The sequence below is a fragment of the Stylophora pistillata genome, chromosome 3 (assembly GCF_964205215.1).
Source record: "Stylophora pistillata chromosome 3, jaStyPist1.2, whole genome shotgun sequence".
Taxonomy (NCBI): domain Eukaryota; kingdom Metazoa; phylum Cnidaria; class Anthozoa; order Scleractinia; family Pocilloporidae; genus Stylophora; species Stylophora pistillata.
In genome coordinates this window covers 33,967,904-33,985,856 of record NC_142521.1, presented here as the reverse complement: position 1 = coordinate 33,985,856, position 17,953 = coordinate 33,967,904, and the positions used below count along the sequence as shown (strand labels likewise).

General features: G+C 38.1%; 2 protein-coding genes across 7 annotated transcripts in view; one reads left to right on the top strand and one right to left on the bottom strand.

Moving 5' to 3' along the window:
• LOC111331710 (uncharacterized) overlaps positions 1-2,325 on the top strand; it is a 62,649-nt gene extending 60,324 nt beyond the window's left edge. The window contains exons 76-77 of the mRNA XM_088755259.1: positions 486-680; positions 940-2,325. Coding sequence (XP_088611385.1) covers positions 486-680; positions 940-1,041 — 297 coding nt within the window. The 3' untranslated portion in view covers positions 1,042-2,325. The remainder of the gene's footprint in view (positions 1-485; positions 681-939) is intronic.
• A 552-nt stretch (positions 2,326-2,877) lies between these two features.
• LOC111331711 (uncharacterized) overlaps positions 2,878-17,953 on the bottom strand; it is a 30,762-nt gene continuing 15,686 nt past the window's right edge. For 5 of the 6 annotated variants that reach the window (XM_088755261.1, XM_088755263.1, XM_088755260.1 and 2 more), the window contains 18 exons: positions 17,742-17,927; positions 17,185-17,367; positions 16,808-17,062; positions 16,206-16,400; positions 12,640-12,825; positions 11,755-11,943; positions 11,165-11,413; positions 10,642-10,821; positions 9,987-10,190; positions 9,278-9,517; positions 8,188-8,424; positions 7,780-7,986; positions 7,020-7,505; positions 6,657-6,839; positions 5,975-6,139; positions 5,184-5,372; positions 4,613-4,849; positions 2,878-3,509 (listed from right to left, as the gene is read on the bottom strand). In XM_088755261.1, coding sequence (XP_088611387.1) covers positions 3,502-3,509; positions 4,613-4,849; positions 5,184-5,372; positions 5,975-6,139; positions 6,657-6,839; positions 7,020-7,505; positions 7,780-7,986; positions 8,188-8,424; positions 9,278-9,517; positions 9,987-10,190; positions 10,642-10,821; positions 11,165-11,413; positions 11,755-11,943; positions 12,640-12,825; positions 16,206-16,400; positions 16,808-17,062; positions 17,185-17,367; positions 17,742-17,927 — 3,779 coding nt within the window. In that variant the 3' untranslated portion in view covers positions 2,878-3,501. The remainder of the gene's footprint in view (positions 3,510-4,612; positions 4,850-5,183; positions 5,373-5,974; positions 6,140-6,656; positions 6,840-7,019; positions 7,506-7,779; positions 7,987-8,187; positions 8,425-9,277; positions 9,518-9,986; positions 10,191-10,641; positions 10,822-11,164; positions 11,414-11,754; positions 11,944-12,639; positions 12,826-16,205; positions 16,401-16,807; positions 17,063-17,184; positions 17,368-17,741; positions 17,928-17,953) is intronic. The other variant, XM_022936880.2, reaches the window with a different exon arrangement.

Below are 17,953 nucleotides of genomic sequence, written 5' to 3'. Positions count from 1 at the left end.
AATAGTTACTTTCAATGAAGAGGACTGTGCAACTTCTTGACTGCTGTTATAAGAGCCAATTCTCAAAGTTATTCAAACAGGGTAGTCAGTGCGCAGGAGTTGTCGTAAATATTCAAGTAGGAGAACTTGCTCTTACTTTATAACAGTCGATATCCAGTCGTTTCGAACCACGGTTGTTTCGTACCCAGTCAATTCGTATTCAAATTCAAGAGAATCAAGTAGGAATCAAATATATTCGGCCACCATTATGATATATGACCCCGTTTGATTGTTTAGCAGCCCCTCTCGACACTGGATTTGAATGCATTACCATGCTTAATCAAACTTTGCCTTGTAATATTTCACCTCATAAGCAGTTTGATCGTCTAGCTAGCGTGTGTTGTGTGCGACAAACACGATTCTGAACAGAAATATTCCAAGTTTAGGTGGGGCTCAAGCAATAACAGTTTCTTTATAAACTTGCCCCCTTTATTTACTTTGTACAGTTGACTCTGTGGGGGGTGTATGTCGAAGACGCGGATATTGTTAATTACATGAAAACTGCCGGCCTGTCGTTACCCATCCACAAGGGTGTGGTCAGAGCACATTTCAGTATGGACGAGACTTCTGATTCAATCATTCTTGATCAAGCGGGAAATGGTTACCATGGAAATCTAATTGGCGGAACAAGTTTCGTCGCGGTGAGTAACGTGTTTGATGGTTCGTGATCTGCTATAATTAGGAAATGCTCCTGTGAAATGACTAGTCTTAGGAACCCTTTGAGCAACTTGGGTGTGGCATATTTTGAAGGATATGGGTCTCGCAAATCTTGGGTCCTCGAAACCCAGGGTATCCTGCATTATGAAATATGATATTAAATAGGTTGTTGCTCATGTTGTTCGACTTAAAACTGATATTCACGTAATGGAAAAAGTACTGTTTATTTGTTTTGTTTCATAGAGCTCTGTCGACAAGAACCGTTTTGTACTAACATTCCCAAACAATAAGAGGAGGAGACGAAGAAGTGTAAATACGCCCTGGTCGCAACACAATGAACTCTAGGAATAGGAAACTTGTTGTTGTTGTTATTTTATTTTTTTTTTTTTATTTTTTACAATTCTTTTTGGTTGAACACTCACAAATGTCAACTTGAACAATATAAATGTAGAACGTGCTTAGTATGCTTCTGATGCAGGCCGCTAGCAACTGTTTTTGACCTTTTTTGAACTATTTATTGTATTTAAGGTACACTAGGTTGTGAAAGAACTCATATTTTTGATACGTGAAATTGATGTTATTTGATTGAGTGATAATGTTTATTTAAAGCTTTTTGCATAATACTAGTCTTCGAAGTCGAGCTGATATTAAGTCTTTATTAAGAAAAAATTTTTCCAATCGTTATTTAGTTTCACTCCATTCGCTAAAACAATTTTGAATTCTAAAAGTTACTGAAAGTATTTTGTGCTTTTTGATAGCATACACATGTACGTGTTGCAGACAAGAAAAGTACACAATGATATTTATATTTGTTTACTTCTTCAAAAGTTACAAGCGATTTTATATTTGCAACCAAGGTCAAAATTGAGGGAAAATTCCCTCTTTCCCACCTCTAAATGTTGGTGACGCGTAAATTGGACTCCACCAAAACAGTCCAAAATTGATCAGTTAACACATACTTTTCCTTGCAACATGGTACGGCTCGTACTGAATCCAGCGAACAGTTAATGGAAATAGATAGTTACCAACTCAGAAAGTGTTGATCAAAGAATTTACTTGAAAGTATATTACAGCTTTAATCATAGTAGGGCCGGAGTGAAACGGATTGAAAACAAAAATTGTAGAGTTGACTGTTCGTACTTGTTGTCTTGTTTTGGAGGCTAAGTTATTTAAATCAATGGTGTTTTATTTGATCTGTGGTAGATTCTAAGTTATTTAGACAGCATTCGCTTATCTATATTTCCATGTGACTGTGACACTTTTCTATCGAATTCCTATCAAAAGATGCAACGAGAAATGTAAGTCAGAACCAGGTTTTTAGAGGGCGATTTGCATTACTCCAAGTTTAGCTGTTGAGATATAAGCATATGGCTTTTCTATACAGTTAAACATAGGGTTACTGTAAGCCGGAGTTTCGAGCAACTCAAGCCGGGTATATCACTGACAGATGTAATTATACGATAGAAGAAATCGACGGAGAAGAAGTAACAACTGATTTCTTGAGGGAGTTTGAAATGTTTATTTTTGATAGCCATTAGTATTACGTAGTATATTTTGTAAAATGCAGGCATTTGACGTTTTTCAGCACCACGAGAATTGTCAATAAACAACGTTAAGGTTAACCAAAAAGAGTCATTGTTTCTTAGCTTTTGGCAAGAGGATCAAAATTTCGGTTTTTCATCGCATTGCATTCATACCATGCGTACTATTGTAGAGTACGTTATGCAACTGATATAATTTTGGGAAATTTCAGCGCACCAAGTGGTTCCCAATCCTTAGAGATACTGAGGAGACAATTTACTTGACCCTCCTCGCCCCCCCCCCTCCCCTCTTTCCCTTTTTTGTTAATGTTCTTTTTGTTTTTACTTTAGTCTCGCCGAAAACAATAATCACATTAAGAAAAAGAAGTAAGTGAAAGATGAGTGAAATGAAGAGAGAATTTTTCTTTTTTTTCTTTTTATTGATTCGATTTTTGTTTTCGTTTGAAGTAAGCTAGTTCCGGTGAGGGAAGTTTTACCATTTTCAAACCTTGAATTTGTTGGAAATCCCTGATTGAGGAATACCTCTCGATACAACTACTGAGTGAAAAAATCAAATTTGAAATTAACATTCTCTTTCAATAGAATGATTGTCAGATTCGAGTGAATAAAAAAGAAGAATATCTACAAATCCACAGAAAAATCAATCAAGTCAAGATTTAATTTATCCTTTAGATTTTATGACTAAATACACGCAGTTAATTCTACTATTGGATTTTAATAGGTTTTTTTATGTTATTTATGGCTTCGTTGCTCCACTGGAATAAACAAACCTCGAGGTTCTTCTTTAGCAACCGTCTCATAAAACCCAGCTGGAAAACTAGTTATTCCTGGTTACAAATTCTACCAGTAAATATGTTTGGAGCTCTGACGATGTGTAAGTACCAGAGTGACGTTCCAAGAGGTACTTCGCAAGAACCAACTTTTTACACATTCACCTTTGTTACTCATGAAATCAGCTTCAACCACAAAAGGACTACTTGATAGAATGTGCGGAACTAAGGGAAACTACATCTGTCTGATGGTCTGCTTGTTTGATTGTTTGAAATTATGCTAACGTAACAATACTACTCTTGAAAGAACTAGTAACAGATTTCTTCAAAAAAAAAAAGAAAAACTCAACTTTCTAAAAATGATACAAGAGAAGTCTAAAGAGTTGGACGTAATATTGTTATTATTTGTCATATCTCTCCAATCTCCATGCCATGCCTTTATGTGGTTCTGGTGGTCTCAAACCCAAAGGCCGCGCGTAGGATATGCGGTGTTCTCATTTTTCTGCAAAGCAGTAAAAGTTCTATCAATTAAGATGGTGCAGTCACACGAGCAAAAGAAAAATGGTATTCATAACTGCACAACTTACAGCAGAGAATTTAATTAGCAAAATAAAAAATACGGCTCTTATTATAGAGTAGGTATACTTGCGAGGGCGTTTGTGTATTAAAATTTTTATTTTATTTTACGAGGCTCAACAAGAGCAATATTATTATGGTCATACTGAATGTGCGCTACTGGAAGACTTGAAGCTTTGTTCTCAGGGGTGGTTGGAACTTTCTAATAATTTCTGAACTGCGTTGTCACTTTCAAATGAAACTTTCTCACGTTTTAACTTGGTTAAACGCGAAATGATGACAATGGTTCCGTTCTTTTTACTAAGGAGCATCCTCTCAGTTAGTTTAAAATCAGGCTGCGGATCTTGCGCCAGTTATTGAACCGACCCAGTGCAGCAGGGAAGGTAGTTTCTAAACGATCATCCTTAATTGCTAATGTGTCAGACAACATGAATGTAAAACGAACAACTTGCCACGGCAATCATAGAGAGACTTGGAGGCTTCTTTTCCAAAAGTGTGTGTTCCTCTGGGACACGAAATACAAGAGAATTTGGCTCTTTTATTTTGGTAATGCTTCACGGCACATTTTTGGCATAGTGCTTTGCTGGTATCGTAAAAATAGCCAGCTTTACAATCAACTAAATAGTTTATAAATGAGGAAAAGTAGAAATGGCTGATCAGAATTTTTCAAACATACCTGGTATCATGAATAGCTTTTTTATTTAGTTCAAGGGCATAGACTATTTTTCATATTTTCGTAAGCCTTCCTATGTATCATGCATGGAACTGATTTTATTTTCACCATCGGCAAGTAGGGGAATCTACACAACGTCTTTAAGGTATGGTTAAAATCATTTTTAGTAGAATGAGAGTAAAGTAAATCGGATAATAAAAGGTTGAAAAACGAAAAATTAAAAGACTGTTAAGGAGTAGGATGTTTACCTGTTTAAGTGAAGTCATCCTCCTCTATTACAACCATGCCCCCATAACTGACGTTTTATCATATGCAAAACTGAACCACGAGAAAATTGATAAAAACAAGTATATTACCTGTTTTTTGCGTTTTTGTGTAAGTGCTACTGTCGTCATTAATGCACTCAACGTCAACATTCTCAGCTTTGCACTTGTCACGGAAGGTAGGAAGCTGGCAGACCATTCGAAACACTGACGAGTTCAGTACCTGTATGAACCGCTGCTGTATTTGTGACATCACTTCAGGGGTTCTACAATCTCCGCTGTAATAATACATCCCTCCCGCCATTTTGAATGTATTTGGCTTGTATGGTACTGAAAGAGATGGCAGGCATTCCTTAACAAAGCGCTTGCCAATTCTATCCCGCGCGTGGCAGGTTTCTGAGTTGGGTTGTTACAGCGTTTCTCGTTCGCGACATCACAAAAACAAATTAAAATTTCAACTGAATTTTCGCTCGAAAAAATTATCATTCTGAAAATCCTATCACTCCAGTGGCATTTAAGGCAAGTCAGTTGTTTCAAACGTTTTGGAAGCTATTTTCAAAATGGAATTGCCTGCAGTTCGTTCATGATGAAAATTTTCAAAACATAAATTGTGCTTTTGAGCACGTCATGCGACTTATTATAATTGATTATTTACAATACTTACTAGAACAATCAGGCCAGTGTCTAGACAGCCACATTCCTCTTTCATTGCAAAACCACACCCCAAACGCTCTCATTGGTCTCGTAAAATCCCATCCGATGCTACAAAATGGAGTACAATAGCGTCCCATTGACCAGGTTGTGCAAGCAATTGCCCCATTCCTGGGTGGTTTTTTCACAAAACATCTCTTGTCTGACGCGAAACACAACAAATAGAAAGAAGAGCCGGTTACCACGACGATGATTGAATCGAGAGACGAAGGAAGGGTACAAAAACAGTAAAATGACACGTACAAGTGGACTATCCACTATGATTTGTTCCAGTGAGAAATGCAGAAAGAGGTTTATTTACCTCATTCACCTCACAAAAGGCATCATGCAATATTTTCGCTCATGTCACAATACTTTGAGATCAAATCTATTACAGAGACAAAGGAAGAAAAAAAAACATAACCCCCCATCCCTCCTTCCCCCCCCAAAAAAAAAAGTTTGAAATATGGTATCTCGAGGACCAAGTAAAAATTTGATATTCTAAAAGCAAAAATATTCATTTTATCACGTTATGGAGTTACTCTCACAAACGGAGCAGCTTGTCTTCAATCATGGGATTCACCAGACAACTCTGAGGGCGTATTCTTTCAAAAGCACTGATTAGAAGTATTTTAGGTTAATACGATTTTTTTATACCCAGTTATCACCTGTGTGTGTTTTAGGATAAACCTAGACAATGAGAAACCCAACAAAACGAGAACGTTTATTGTCAAAAGGGTCTATTTGAAAAGGATTATATCTCACCGTGGCAATCGTGACGCGACTTGGAGGCTTCCGCACCGCGAGTGTATGTTCCTTTGGGACAGGGTATACAGGTCACCTGTGCCTTATGATCCTGGTAATGGTTCACAGGACATTTCTGGCATGAGGCTTTGTCAAAATCGTAGAAATAGCCAGCTTGACAGCTTTCTGAATAAAGAGGAAAGATAAAGTCTTAGTGATGGGGCACTTTTTCAAACCAGTTCTATTTTCGTTAGCGTTATGGGTTTTTCCAATTTTTTTTCGGACCATCAATAAAAGATCTCTTTGTTCAACTTGGTATATCGGACATGTTTTCCCCCCATTGACGAATTTAATTTTGACCACATAGAACTCTCCTCATTCCTCGAAACTTCCATCTGAGGTAATGGTTTTTGTGCTGCTGCTGCTGCTGCGAATTGCAAATTCCAATCAGCTGAATTGCGAAAACACGGTACAAGCGATGAACATGATATTTTTACGCCTCTGTCAAAAAATATATACAGTTGAACAACTACATCTAACTTTACGTTTTACAGCTAATGTACTGGTGATGCATCTATAGGTTTGCCAGATTGTTTAGAGTCATTCAAATGATAGTTGTTTAGTTACGTTATGGAGTCTTATGCAACTGCTGGACATTCGCATTCAATTGGTGGGCGGGTGAGATCAAGCAATTTTTTTCTACCTAATAAGGATGGTGTACCTAAGCATTCCTTCCTCGATTTTGAAGCTTCTTGTCCCAGGGTGGTAGTTCCATTGGGACAAGGAACACACGAGGGCTTGGCCTCTTTATCCTGGTAGTAATCCGCTGGACATTTCTGGCATACTCCCTCCTTGTCATTGTAGAAATGGCCCATTGGACAGTTTACTGGATTGTAAGAAAGTAAAGTTTTTAAAGTATGCTAGACTCCAACATCAGTTTAGGAAAAACTGATATATACTTTTAATATAACAGAGTAAGAAGAAAATAAAAGGAAAGGCGAAGGTTTAGGAGTAAAGAGAAAAATATGTATTCTGAAGAGGGCCAAAGGCTAGTGATAAAACTTACCACAATGGCTCTTAATTTTCACTTGTCCTTTGTCACAGACATAATCTTGGATAGCGATGACAGGCGGTGTGCTCTTGTCAAGCCTCATCTCAACCCCACTGATATTTAAGTCCAGGTCCATGTTTTCTAAATCGGACCTAAAGTTTTGAGAAATCTCTTTGGTAGTTTTGTTCAATTCCTGATTAGAGGTATTTGTTAGTGGCACAGTTACAGTAAACTGCACCTGGATGTAAGTTATTGGAGTTTTCTTTGTTTTGAAAGTTCCTCTCCTTTTTCGCGTTCTTGTTCTTGTTCCACATTCAACTCTCACGTTTTCAATCTTGCACTTGTCATTACGGAGACAGCCGCCAAAAAGGCCGATCGGGTGCTGCTTAAACAGAGCTATAAATTCCTTTGCCACAACTTTCTTACTTTCTTCGCCATCACACTTGTTCGTATGATACTGAACCCTTCCTTCGACGCGAACATCCGTCGGATTTTGCTTTTCTGTAACGAAATTACATCAACATTTTAAAAGACGTCCTGAAATAAGATGAGAAAATGATTTTTAAGACAAGTAACGTGCCTCGATCTCATATTAAAATTTGGTCATAAAAGTAAACGTCTTAGTAATAAAAATTGTATTGTTAATCATCTCTTTGAAATGAGATTTAATGATAGTGATAGTGATCGTTTTAATAAAAAGTTGATAATAATGATGATAACGGTTTAAGCATCAGAGTGACCACATCTTTAAAATCGAAGCGCATTAGATACATACTCGTGCAATCGGGAAGGTGGGGCTTTTCATTTCCTTTCACTTTTGCATTAACCCATCTCCCCGTAGGAGTGCAGAAATACAGCTGTTGAGGATCCGTAGCAAATCCATATCCTTTATTACAGTGCACAGTGCAGTGCATTCCTACGAGCCAAGTTTCGCAAGCTTTCGCTCCATTTAATGGTGCTGGTAAATCTTCACACGAAGACCCTTAAAATGCAAAATGTGAATACATTTTAGTCAGCGAATTATTTCCTTGAATATTATCTTTAAGGGTAGGAAGTGAGATTCTGTCAGTTTCAGTTGCCGAAAGGCCATCGTCCAAAGTTGATATTCCTTGCTACCGTTTATCAAGTATGACTGTGACGGCCACCCGTGTAACTGGTCAAACAATAATATCAGTATACTCACCGGCTATATTGATATGAAAGGTGCAATTCGCCGTATTGCCAGCCTTATCCGAAATTATGTAAATGACTTTGTACTCTCCCCATTGCAGTTCGCTGCCGTTGCGAATGCTAGTGGTAAACAAAACGACACCGACATTGTCTGTATGATAACTTGGGGGTAATGCGATCTTATTCCATCTCTTTCCGGAAACTATCTGCATATTACTTGGATAGGAAAGAAATCTTGGTGGCTGTGTGTCTGTAGATCAAGAACAAAGGAGACAATTGTTTTGTGGTTTAAATCGAGAAAGATGTGTTTGAGTTTCCTTTTGAAAAGTTATCGATTTCGATGTTTCTTTAATTGCCCTTATTTCAAGCGTTTTATTGGCATAAGACTTTTGTCATTTTTATCGGCCTAATGCACATCTGTTAGTGTTTTCTAATTTCAGAAGCTATCTCTAACTTTAAGCCTACAGTCTTTCAAATTGTGTATTACACGGCAAAAATTATGCGCGGTGTCAACCTCTAGGGTTCAGAAAACACGAACAAGTGAATACACATTCGCGAATTAGTTAGAGAGGGGATTGCTGTCGACATCTTAGCAGCATGGCAGTGCGTTATTCGATATTAAGCATTTTCAGTCCAAGACTCCTGCTGCCCTTTGCTCTGCGAGTTTGCTCGAGTTATTTTCCCCCTTAAAGTCCCAACACAAGCGACCTAAAAGGCCCCGAAGAAGGTGTCAACAACATTCCAGGATATTTGCAAATATTAAGCCAAGCAACCTCACATCGATATTATGTTGTATCTACCTAAACAAGCATTCACGATTTAACTCGAACGTAACACAAATGCAAAAAATATCAGTTTTCTGATAGATATGCAAAATCCGCCGACTCCATTCTTTTGGCAGAATGACAAAAAGGAAAGCTATGTATCCATCGTCAATTGTTTTAAAATTTCCATTTGAAGTGGATTCCTTCTCTTCCCTTCCCCTAAAGTGGATAAATAGGGCGTTCTCAGACATAATAAGTATATATATATATATATAAGTATTAAGTTCTCGACAACGACAAGATTGATAGAGTCCTGGTTCAAACAGCTAATGCTATTACCTTTGACTTGGATAGTAAATCTGCACTGTGCGCTAAGCCCAGAAGAGTCAGTAGCATCGTAAATTATCTCTGTTCGACCCGCTTTTATCTTTTGTGGTGGATACAAGCCGATGGGCCTCGTGGGTATGTTGGAGTTGTCAGTCGGAACTGGAACAGTCCAACTGACCTTTGCATACGACCTATTCGTTTCTGCATCAACCACGATGTTTGAAGGACACTGAATTTGCGGTGGCTGGATATCTGAAAATTTAGATAAGATCCTTCATCTTCCATTTCTGTCGCCTGATCTAAAAATGTTGATGATGGTATCACCCAGTAATTACGGAAGTTTTGGTCACCAAGTTGTTCAGTATACTTGACTTATGATAAGGTATGGAAACCTGAGAGGCAGAAAAGAACTCCTGAAATTGTTAGAAAAAATGACAGTCTACGAGGAAAAGACTCTTCAAAAGAAATTATAAAACGAATTGATTCAAACAGGGAATAAAAATTTAAGAGCAAAGAATTTTGATGATAAAATGACTGATGATTCCTTATTTCAGTATTCCTTATTTCAGTATTCCTTATTTCAGTATTCCTTATTTCAGTTCATGAATGGGTTGATATATAATTATTATTGTGGCATGAATGAGAAAACCACTCCAACAGGTACCTTACGCCTCTGCACGAGGTTTAAGGAAAGAGTTACTAACAAGAAAAGGCTATTTACCTTTGCAGATGGTTTCCATTTTGTCTGGGCTCCATAACCCGTTTTCTTCACAAGAAACATTTTGTGGACCTTCCAACTTGTAGCCATTCAATGAGTCGCATGTGAGAAAACATCTTGTCTTGTATTGTACACCAGATACTGATTTACAGACCTGTGGACTTACATCTCCATGAACAGGTAATTTTATCGCAGGGCATTTTACAACTGGAGGTTAGAAAGAGTCATCGTCATTTATATCAAGTTAAAATACTATCAAAAGGAGAAGGATCCCTTCCTCCCAGAGCTTAGTAAAGAAAAGCCAGACGAATCCACGATGACTTTCGACAATCAAACTGCTCTGATTAAACTAATCAAATTAAGAGTCACAAAAGAGTACTTTTGAAAAAGAAGAAAGATAGTTAAAGCACGTTGACCGCTCATTTGTCCACGAATTTAGCATGTTATTTCATATTTTCCTGCGGCTCTCCACACGAAAGCTTAACTGAAGAAATAATCGAATTTAACAGTATCACTTTACTCCTTTTCATTTCACCAACACACGTTAAGCTTAAATGAACAGCCGTACGTATCTTAAGGTTTACGAAGCCTTGGTTTTCAATGGTAATAAGCTTTTGATGAGTAGAACGAATAATCAAATATTAACAAAATTTCCTACTGTTGCAAAACGTGGCGTTTCCAGACCAAGTGCCATTTGATTGGCATGACCGCGTCCTCGACCCAGCGAGTTGATAGCCTACGTTACATGCGAACAAGGCAGTCGATCCCATGAATGATTCACATGAAGTTGAAGATATGGTCCCGTCCAAAGGTGGCTGAAGTTTAGGGCATGAAATTCCTGGGGGTAGACAAAATAATATTTACTTTTTCAACGGTGATGAGCAACCGACCGTAGCCAATGATGCCACCAGCAAGAGGCCTTATTGGCACCCAAACACTAAGGAAAGTATGGAAGGTCTACCAAGTGATGATTGCGAAGTCCAAAAAAAAAAAAAAAAAAAATGAAAGAGAAAAACAGCTAAACAAATCAATAGGACCTGAAATTATGGAAAGTCCACAAATTCTCAGCATTACTTGCGGGAAGAATCGTTTGTTTTAATGTAGTCCGCATGATTGAGATCATATGTATATTACTTAAAGTTGGCGAGTACTTAAAATATCCCTAAGAAAAACATACTTACTTGCGACCTGCACAACAAAGCTGCAATTTGCACTGTTACCACTTGTGTCCTCTGCAGTGTAGAGTATCTCATAGAGACCGACTATGAGTTTAACAGGGGGCCTGATTGTGGGAAGCTTGACAGTCACGGCTGGTGAATTATCAGTAGCAACTGGATCTTGCCATGACACGGTGGCCCTGTCTTGACACGCATCGGTGTGAAATGCCAAATTGCCGGGGCAAGAGTCATTAAAAGTTGGAGGAGTAAAATCTTGAGAGAAAGACAGGAAAGTAATGGAAAATTCAACTTATGCTGTTTTTTGTTTTGACTCCGAACCAAGGATAATCACAATATCGTCAGAGGGGCTATATTTCAAAAATTAGAGAGAGATGATGGACATTGTGGAGTTTTTGTGGCTAAAATTAGTGTCAGAACGAGAAATCAAAAAGTCTGAGGTTTGATCCCTCTGAGTACTCTGAATTTTGCCGTTGCCTCACGCTGATGACAACACGGATTTCTAATCGCTCCCTATGCCATTACAGAGCTCAGATGTACCATCTTTTATTCTGTCTACGCGTAACAAAGTCCCTATCTGAAGAATACAATATTACCTTTGCAAGTGGTATCGTTTTTTCCAGTCCAATTTCCAAAGAAGGAACACACTCTAGATGCAGTTCCCTCAAGGGTGAAGCCTTCATAGCAGGAAAAAGAGCATTCTTGGCCAAATATACTTCTCTTAAGGCATGAAGATGGTGAAACAGTGCCATATTGAGCAGGAACTAGCGCCTCGCATTCAATGGCTGAAAGGAATTATACAGAACCTGGATAAGCTGTACAGTCTGTGATCAAAAGGCCCCGATAACATAACAAAGTCTTCATACAAGTGATAGTGCCTCATTACTCGATTCAAAAATTATTCTTCTGCCAATATGCCTCGAGCAAGAAAAAGGAAAAAGTCTACGTGCTACTTCCGTTGTGAGCCAAATCTTTTTCCGATTGCACCTTCAGTTTCTCCTAATATTCTCGAAATACTTTTGTACATCTGTGGTCTTTTTTTTTTTTTTTTAATTTACTTTTCCTTGGTTTGTTTTTTTTTTCGTTAAAACAACATCAGAGAAAATAAAGTTTTTCAAGACCATCTGTTACGCACAGGTGGCACAGGTAGGAAAGAAATTTTCAATTATTTAATAAGTACAGTTGAGTATGATATCATTTTTATGCGAAATAAAAAATGTTTCAGAACTATTTCATACTTATAAATACAATTTTCTGAGGTAGTAGCATTTATTTGAGATTAAATTCACAGTAGTTAGGTTCCTATTTACTAGAGTTATAGAGAGATTTATGAAAATAAAAGGATTAATCTACGTCAGTTATCAATTGCAACTGCTTGTCGCGTTATCGCTGCGACTGTCGTGACTTATCCAACGAGGCTTGTAACATGGGCTTTTCAAGTTTTTTAAGGGCTTACCGAAATTTCTGAAAGAGCAGTTTACCTTTGCAAGTGGAGTTTTGTCCACTCCAAGTCCCGTTATCTAAGCAGTACCTGGACGAAGAGCCAAATAGACGGAAGCCAACGTTACATGTGAAACTACATCGTACGCCATATACTTCAGTGGCGTTACCCGAACATCCAGTTTTTCTCCCATTTGTCGGTGAAGGGACAGACTGGCACTTAATAGCTATGGAAGTATAATGAAGAATAGATCATTACATGGCATAAGATCTTGGAACATCTTATTCATCAACAATTGACAGTTCACTTAGAGAAGATTATTAATAATTCTATATTTGGATACAGAAAATATCATAGGTGCCCGAGAGCACTCCTTGCACTCACTGAACAGTGGAAGGAAGATCTTGATAATCGTATCATTATTGGCTCAGTAGCCATTGATTTAAGTAAGGCTTTTGACTGTCTACCACATGACTTAATTCTGGAAAAACTTCAATTCTATGGCTTAGGCGATCAAGCGCTATCTTCAATGCGAAGCTATCTCTCTTCTCGCCATCAAAGAGTGAAGCTCGGCATCGCCCTCTCCACGTGGGAAGAGGTGTTAAAAGGAGTCCCTCAAGGCTCTGTCTTGGGACCTAAATTATTTAATATTTTTATAAATGATTTGGCGTATACAATAACACGATGCAGGATTATTAATAATGCGGATGATACAAATATCCATTGTTCCAATAAGAACGTACGTGCCCTTGAAGACAACCTAAATAGTGATCTTGAGAACGCGCTACATGGTTTATTCAAAATGGCATGAGACCAAATCCGGAAAAGTACCAGGCTATGGTCCTTGGCAGAACAGAAGATAAGCTACTCCTTAAATCAGAACCGCAGAAAAGACTAACCTCTTGGGAGTTGTACTCGATGGTAAGCTTAAATTTGACGATCAAGTTTCGAGTATTTGCCGCAAAGTGAGTGCTGAAATAGGTATAGGTAATCGCATGGGGCCGAGTAAAATTGAGAATTAATATCACGCGTGTTTTCGGAAGTTGCTGAAATTGCCCGTGTCGAGCAGCGACGAGGGCAATTTCTGCGACTTCCGAAAACACAAGTGATATTAATCCTTAATTTTACGAGGAACTATGTGATTACTTGTTTATAATATAAGGGGAAAAATGTTTTCTTACTAATCTCGAGCAAAACGGGACGCCATTGTTACAAAACAAACAGAAATTTCTTTACCTTGGCAGCCGTTGGTAAGCGATTTTTAGCCAATCATTTTCAAGCAATTTTTCCCGGGGAAAATACAAAAATTAAGAAAAAAATGCCCGCTGTCTTGACCAGTCACAATTCAGTAATTTTGCCCCTTATATGATAAACGCGCTTAATAGACTGAAAAATGTTTTACCACTCAAAACCAAGGAATCGTTATAGCGTTCGTTCATACTACAGAATTTTTATTACTGCAACCAAGTTTGGCACCATTGCGGAAAAAGAAACACTGCAAAAATTGAAAAACTAAATGAGAGAGCGCGCTGAGTCATGCCTATAATGATAAACATACATCTTATCAACATCTCTTGGAAAGGATAAGACTACCCTTCATGGAATCTCGAAGAATTCAAGACATGTTACTCACAGTACATAACAGCATATCGAACAAAGCACCACGGGCAATTGGGAATCTTATTAACTTACGCTCATTTAAGTACAATCTCAGGCGCCAAGAATATGTTTTATCTTTACCTTAAGTTAACACTACCAAATATGGACTCAAGTCATGGAGATATTTTGCAGCCAAGAAATGGAATGAACTCTCAAATGACATTAGAATAACAGCGGGCACCAAAGAAATAGTAAACAGAATTAGATCGTTAAATTTCGGGGATTAGTAGATTTGTAACGTTAGTTTTAATAGTATTTTGAGTGCGGCGGTAATCTTGTAATAACAGTTTTAAATAGCTTTCAATCAGAATTTAATTTGTGATTTTACCCGCTGTGATTTTAACGTTGTTAGTTGTTAGGCTTTTATTAGGTATTAGGTGGAATACCTGTAAACTAGCTCTTAAGGTAAGCGTATTTCCACCTTAAATAAAGTATGTGTGTATGTATGTATACATAATTAGCACATATAATCACTTTCGTAAATAAAGATTTGAGGACGTTACCTGTTTAGGACGCCACCGGAAGTTCGTTTTCACCTAAAAATGACATTGCGCATGTCTGTGTGTGAATGGGACGGCGTTTCACATGTGATGAGTACGCCATTTTTTTAATTTCGCGTCGTGCACGAAACGTGATTATGTGTGTGTTTTTGGAGCTCAAATTATTCATTTCTTTCGCCTGTTAGTTGTTCTTTTGTATAATCTATTGTTAACAGTGTTTGTTATTTCATAGATAGACGATGGATTCCAGTTCCGAGTAAGTAGACTCCACATGTTTTCCTTATTAACAGAATGGAAAAATTTATCATGTTGAGCATCAATTTATCATGTCATGTGAGAGGTCGGCTGATGTAAGTAGAGTTTATTTATAATCAGAAGTCAAACTCGCAGTTTCTACAGCGACCCTAATCAACGCTTTTCGAGCGCTGCAATCTATCTTTTGAAGTCTCGATACATTCTCCTCCTGTTTGCCATGTTTTACCACTTTATTCATGAGTTGGTAATTTACTAGTTACTCTTATGCCGTTTCCGCGGCTTAAGAATAGATATATCGGAGATGCCTGTTTTCTCGGCTTACCTTTAAAGTGATTTGATTCTCACGTAACCAAGACTGTCATATTTTATTATTATCCATGCAAGTGTCATCCCACTACAAAGAATACTCATTTCGAAAGCCTCCATTACATTAATTTTTTTATACTTTATCAGAGACCAGGTAAGTTTAGGATTTTAATTATATTTCGTCAGGTAAGCCAAGAACATCAACCAAGGGAGGGATGTCGTATTTTTCGAAGCGAAAATCTGTCTTACACTCAGCCTCACTTTTATCTTGCAACGTAAATCTTTTATAATTCCAATGAAGATACTGTGGATTTTTCGACTTGTTAACATCATACAACAACAGAAATTCATCCTCATCGATGATTTCCTCGCAAAAACTTATAAGAAGTTCGTCCCGTGCTTTCCTGAAGGACGCCATTCTCTACCAAGGGGCTGGAAAAAGTTCGCGTCTTATTTATCTTTTCTTAAGTCTAAATTTCCGCCCAAAGAACGGCGTTCTCGCCCCAGGCCTTTATATGCCGTGAGGTTCTAGAAGAAGACGCCGTCCTCAAATCTTAACATCTTTAATTCTTTCGTTGGAACGCACCGCTACGGACATTCCTCCAATGTACGAAACTTTGTATCGACATCAATATTACACAGCAAGATGAAATATGAGAAACGATCATGCTATTTTTATAGCTCTCATGAATAAAAGAAAATGAAAGAAACAATAAGAAACATACAATTAAGGATGACACTATCTTCTCGACTAGCTCGGTCTGGAAAACTACGAAGAGATAAAAATTGGGGCCTCTCGGTATAACTGCACTGGATGTTTGCTTCCTTTCGTTCATCTTGAGTAAAACGGTTTTAGTTATTAAACTTCGATGGACATTTACTTTACCTTCACAGGACGGTGGAGGGTTACTCCAAATGCCTGAGGATCTTTCATCGGGAGCAATGCACTTACTGGTTGATGAACCTCTTAAGCGATAACCAACTGCACATGAAAACAAGCAATGGGCTCCATTGTGGTGGCCACAGTCGTTTACGCGTAGAGGACCTTCAGGTCGGATACTCAGCCTTTTGCAGTAAATTACTGTTTTGGAGAGCAATATATCACTTTGATCATTTGGCATTCTGTTTAGGTGTGATCTGCTTCTTTGGTTACGTTTTAAAAGTTTGCAATTGTTTAACCCCGCCTGCCTAAAAGTGGTCCATGTCTTAGACCTTTAGCATTTTTTTATTATACATATTTTTAGCCTTTTAAGGAACAAAGAGGCGGAGATAGATAATGTGAGCTGCGTTTTTATTCAATAAATTCGGTGGGATTAACAATTTGATAAGTTTCACGCAAGTTATGAGCTAAAGAAGTTTATTTTATCAGATAAATGGAGACTATTTTGCTTCACAATTGAAGGACGTGTACAGGTGTAACTCACGTCTCCAAGTTTAAGAACTCATGTGTAGCATAAGTTCGTCTCCTTAAAAAAAGGAACCGCTTACCTGTGACGTTAATGAGAATACTGCATGTTGCTTTGTTCCCTGAAATGTCTGTTGCAGTATAGATAATTAGATGAGTGCCTTCCCTTAATCTTTGTGGGGGATACTTGAAATTTGTCTGCATCACGGGAGGATTACCAGAGTTGTCTTTGGCAGCAGGTACCATCCAATTCACTACAGCTGAGATCTCATTCATTCGTGGAAATACGAGATAAGGTTTTGCAGGGCAGGTGCTGCCAAATGATGGAGGAAGAATGTCTGTGGAGGAATATGCACTGCTAGATCTACAAACATTTAGAAAACTGTAAGAACGTTCAAAGATCTTTGCAATTATTTGAAGAGAGTATCAAGCCTTGATCAAACAGTTTCGGTATCTTTACCTTGGCAATTGATTACTTGTCCAATCCACTTTCCCAACGGGGAACACGATCTAGTGACGTTTCCATTCCTGGTTGCATATCCATACTGGCAGCCAAGTACACAATTTGCTCCGAAGGTTTTTCCACAAAATGGAGTCACAAGAACTGCATTTAAAGGTACTTTCAAAGGGCCACATCTGACAGCTGTTTCAGTTAAACAAAAACATTTTTTGTGGTTTTCCTTTAATTGATAGGCTTTGTAAGACAGAAATGCTGAAGTTTTTTTATTTTCCTTTTGTAAATTGAAATATGTTTTTACTAAATAGAAACCCTACGACACAGAGACAAGCAGGACTCAGGTGATCAGGAGAGCAAGCGCAAGTTCATTACTAATGTTACTAGACAAATCCCTGAAAACTCGTAGTTCAATGAGACCAGTTCCGACTTCACAATCTCACTTCTCTGTCAGCCGGTTAATCGAATTGTGCCAAGTTGGACTATAATATCATGTGCAGGGGTTGGATAGCCAGGAACGATGGAATAGAGCAGTGAAGTTGGCCTCGGTTACTTCTTAATACCTTGGCATGTAAATTCATGCCCACTCCAACTGCTATTTCGTAGACACTTCCTAACGTTAGAGCCCGAGCCGTAATATCCAGTAGAGCAAGAGAAGGTGCATGTGGTTAAGTACTCCTCCGTGGTATTTCCCTGGCAACCCTGTCGGATGCCATTTGCAGGTGTTGGTAGGGAGGGACACTTGACGGCTAGACCAAGAGAACGAAAATAATAG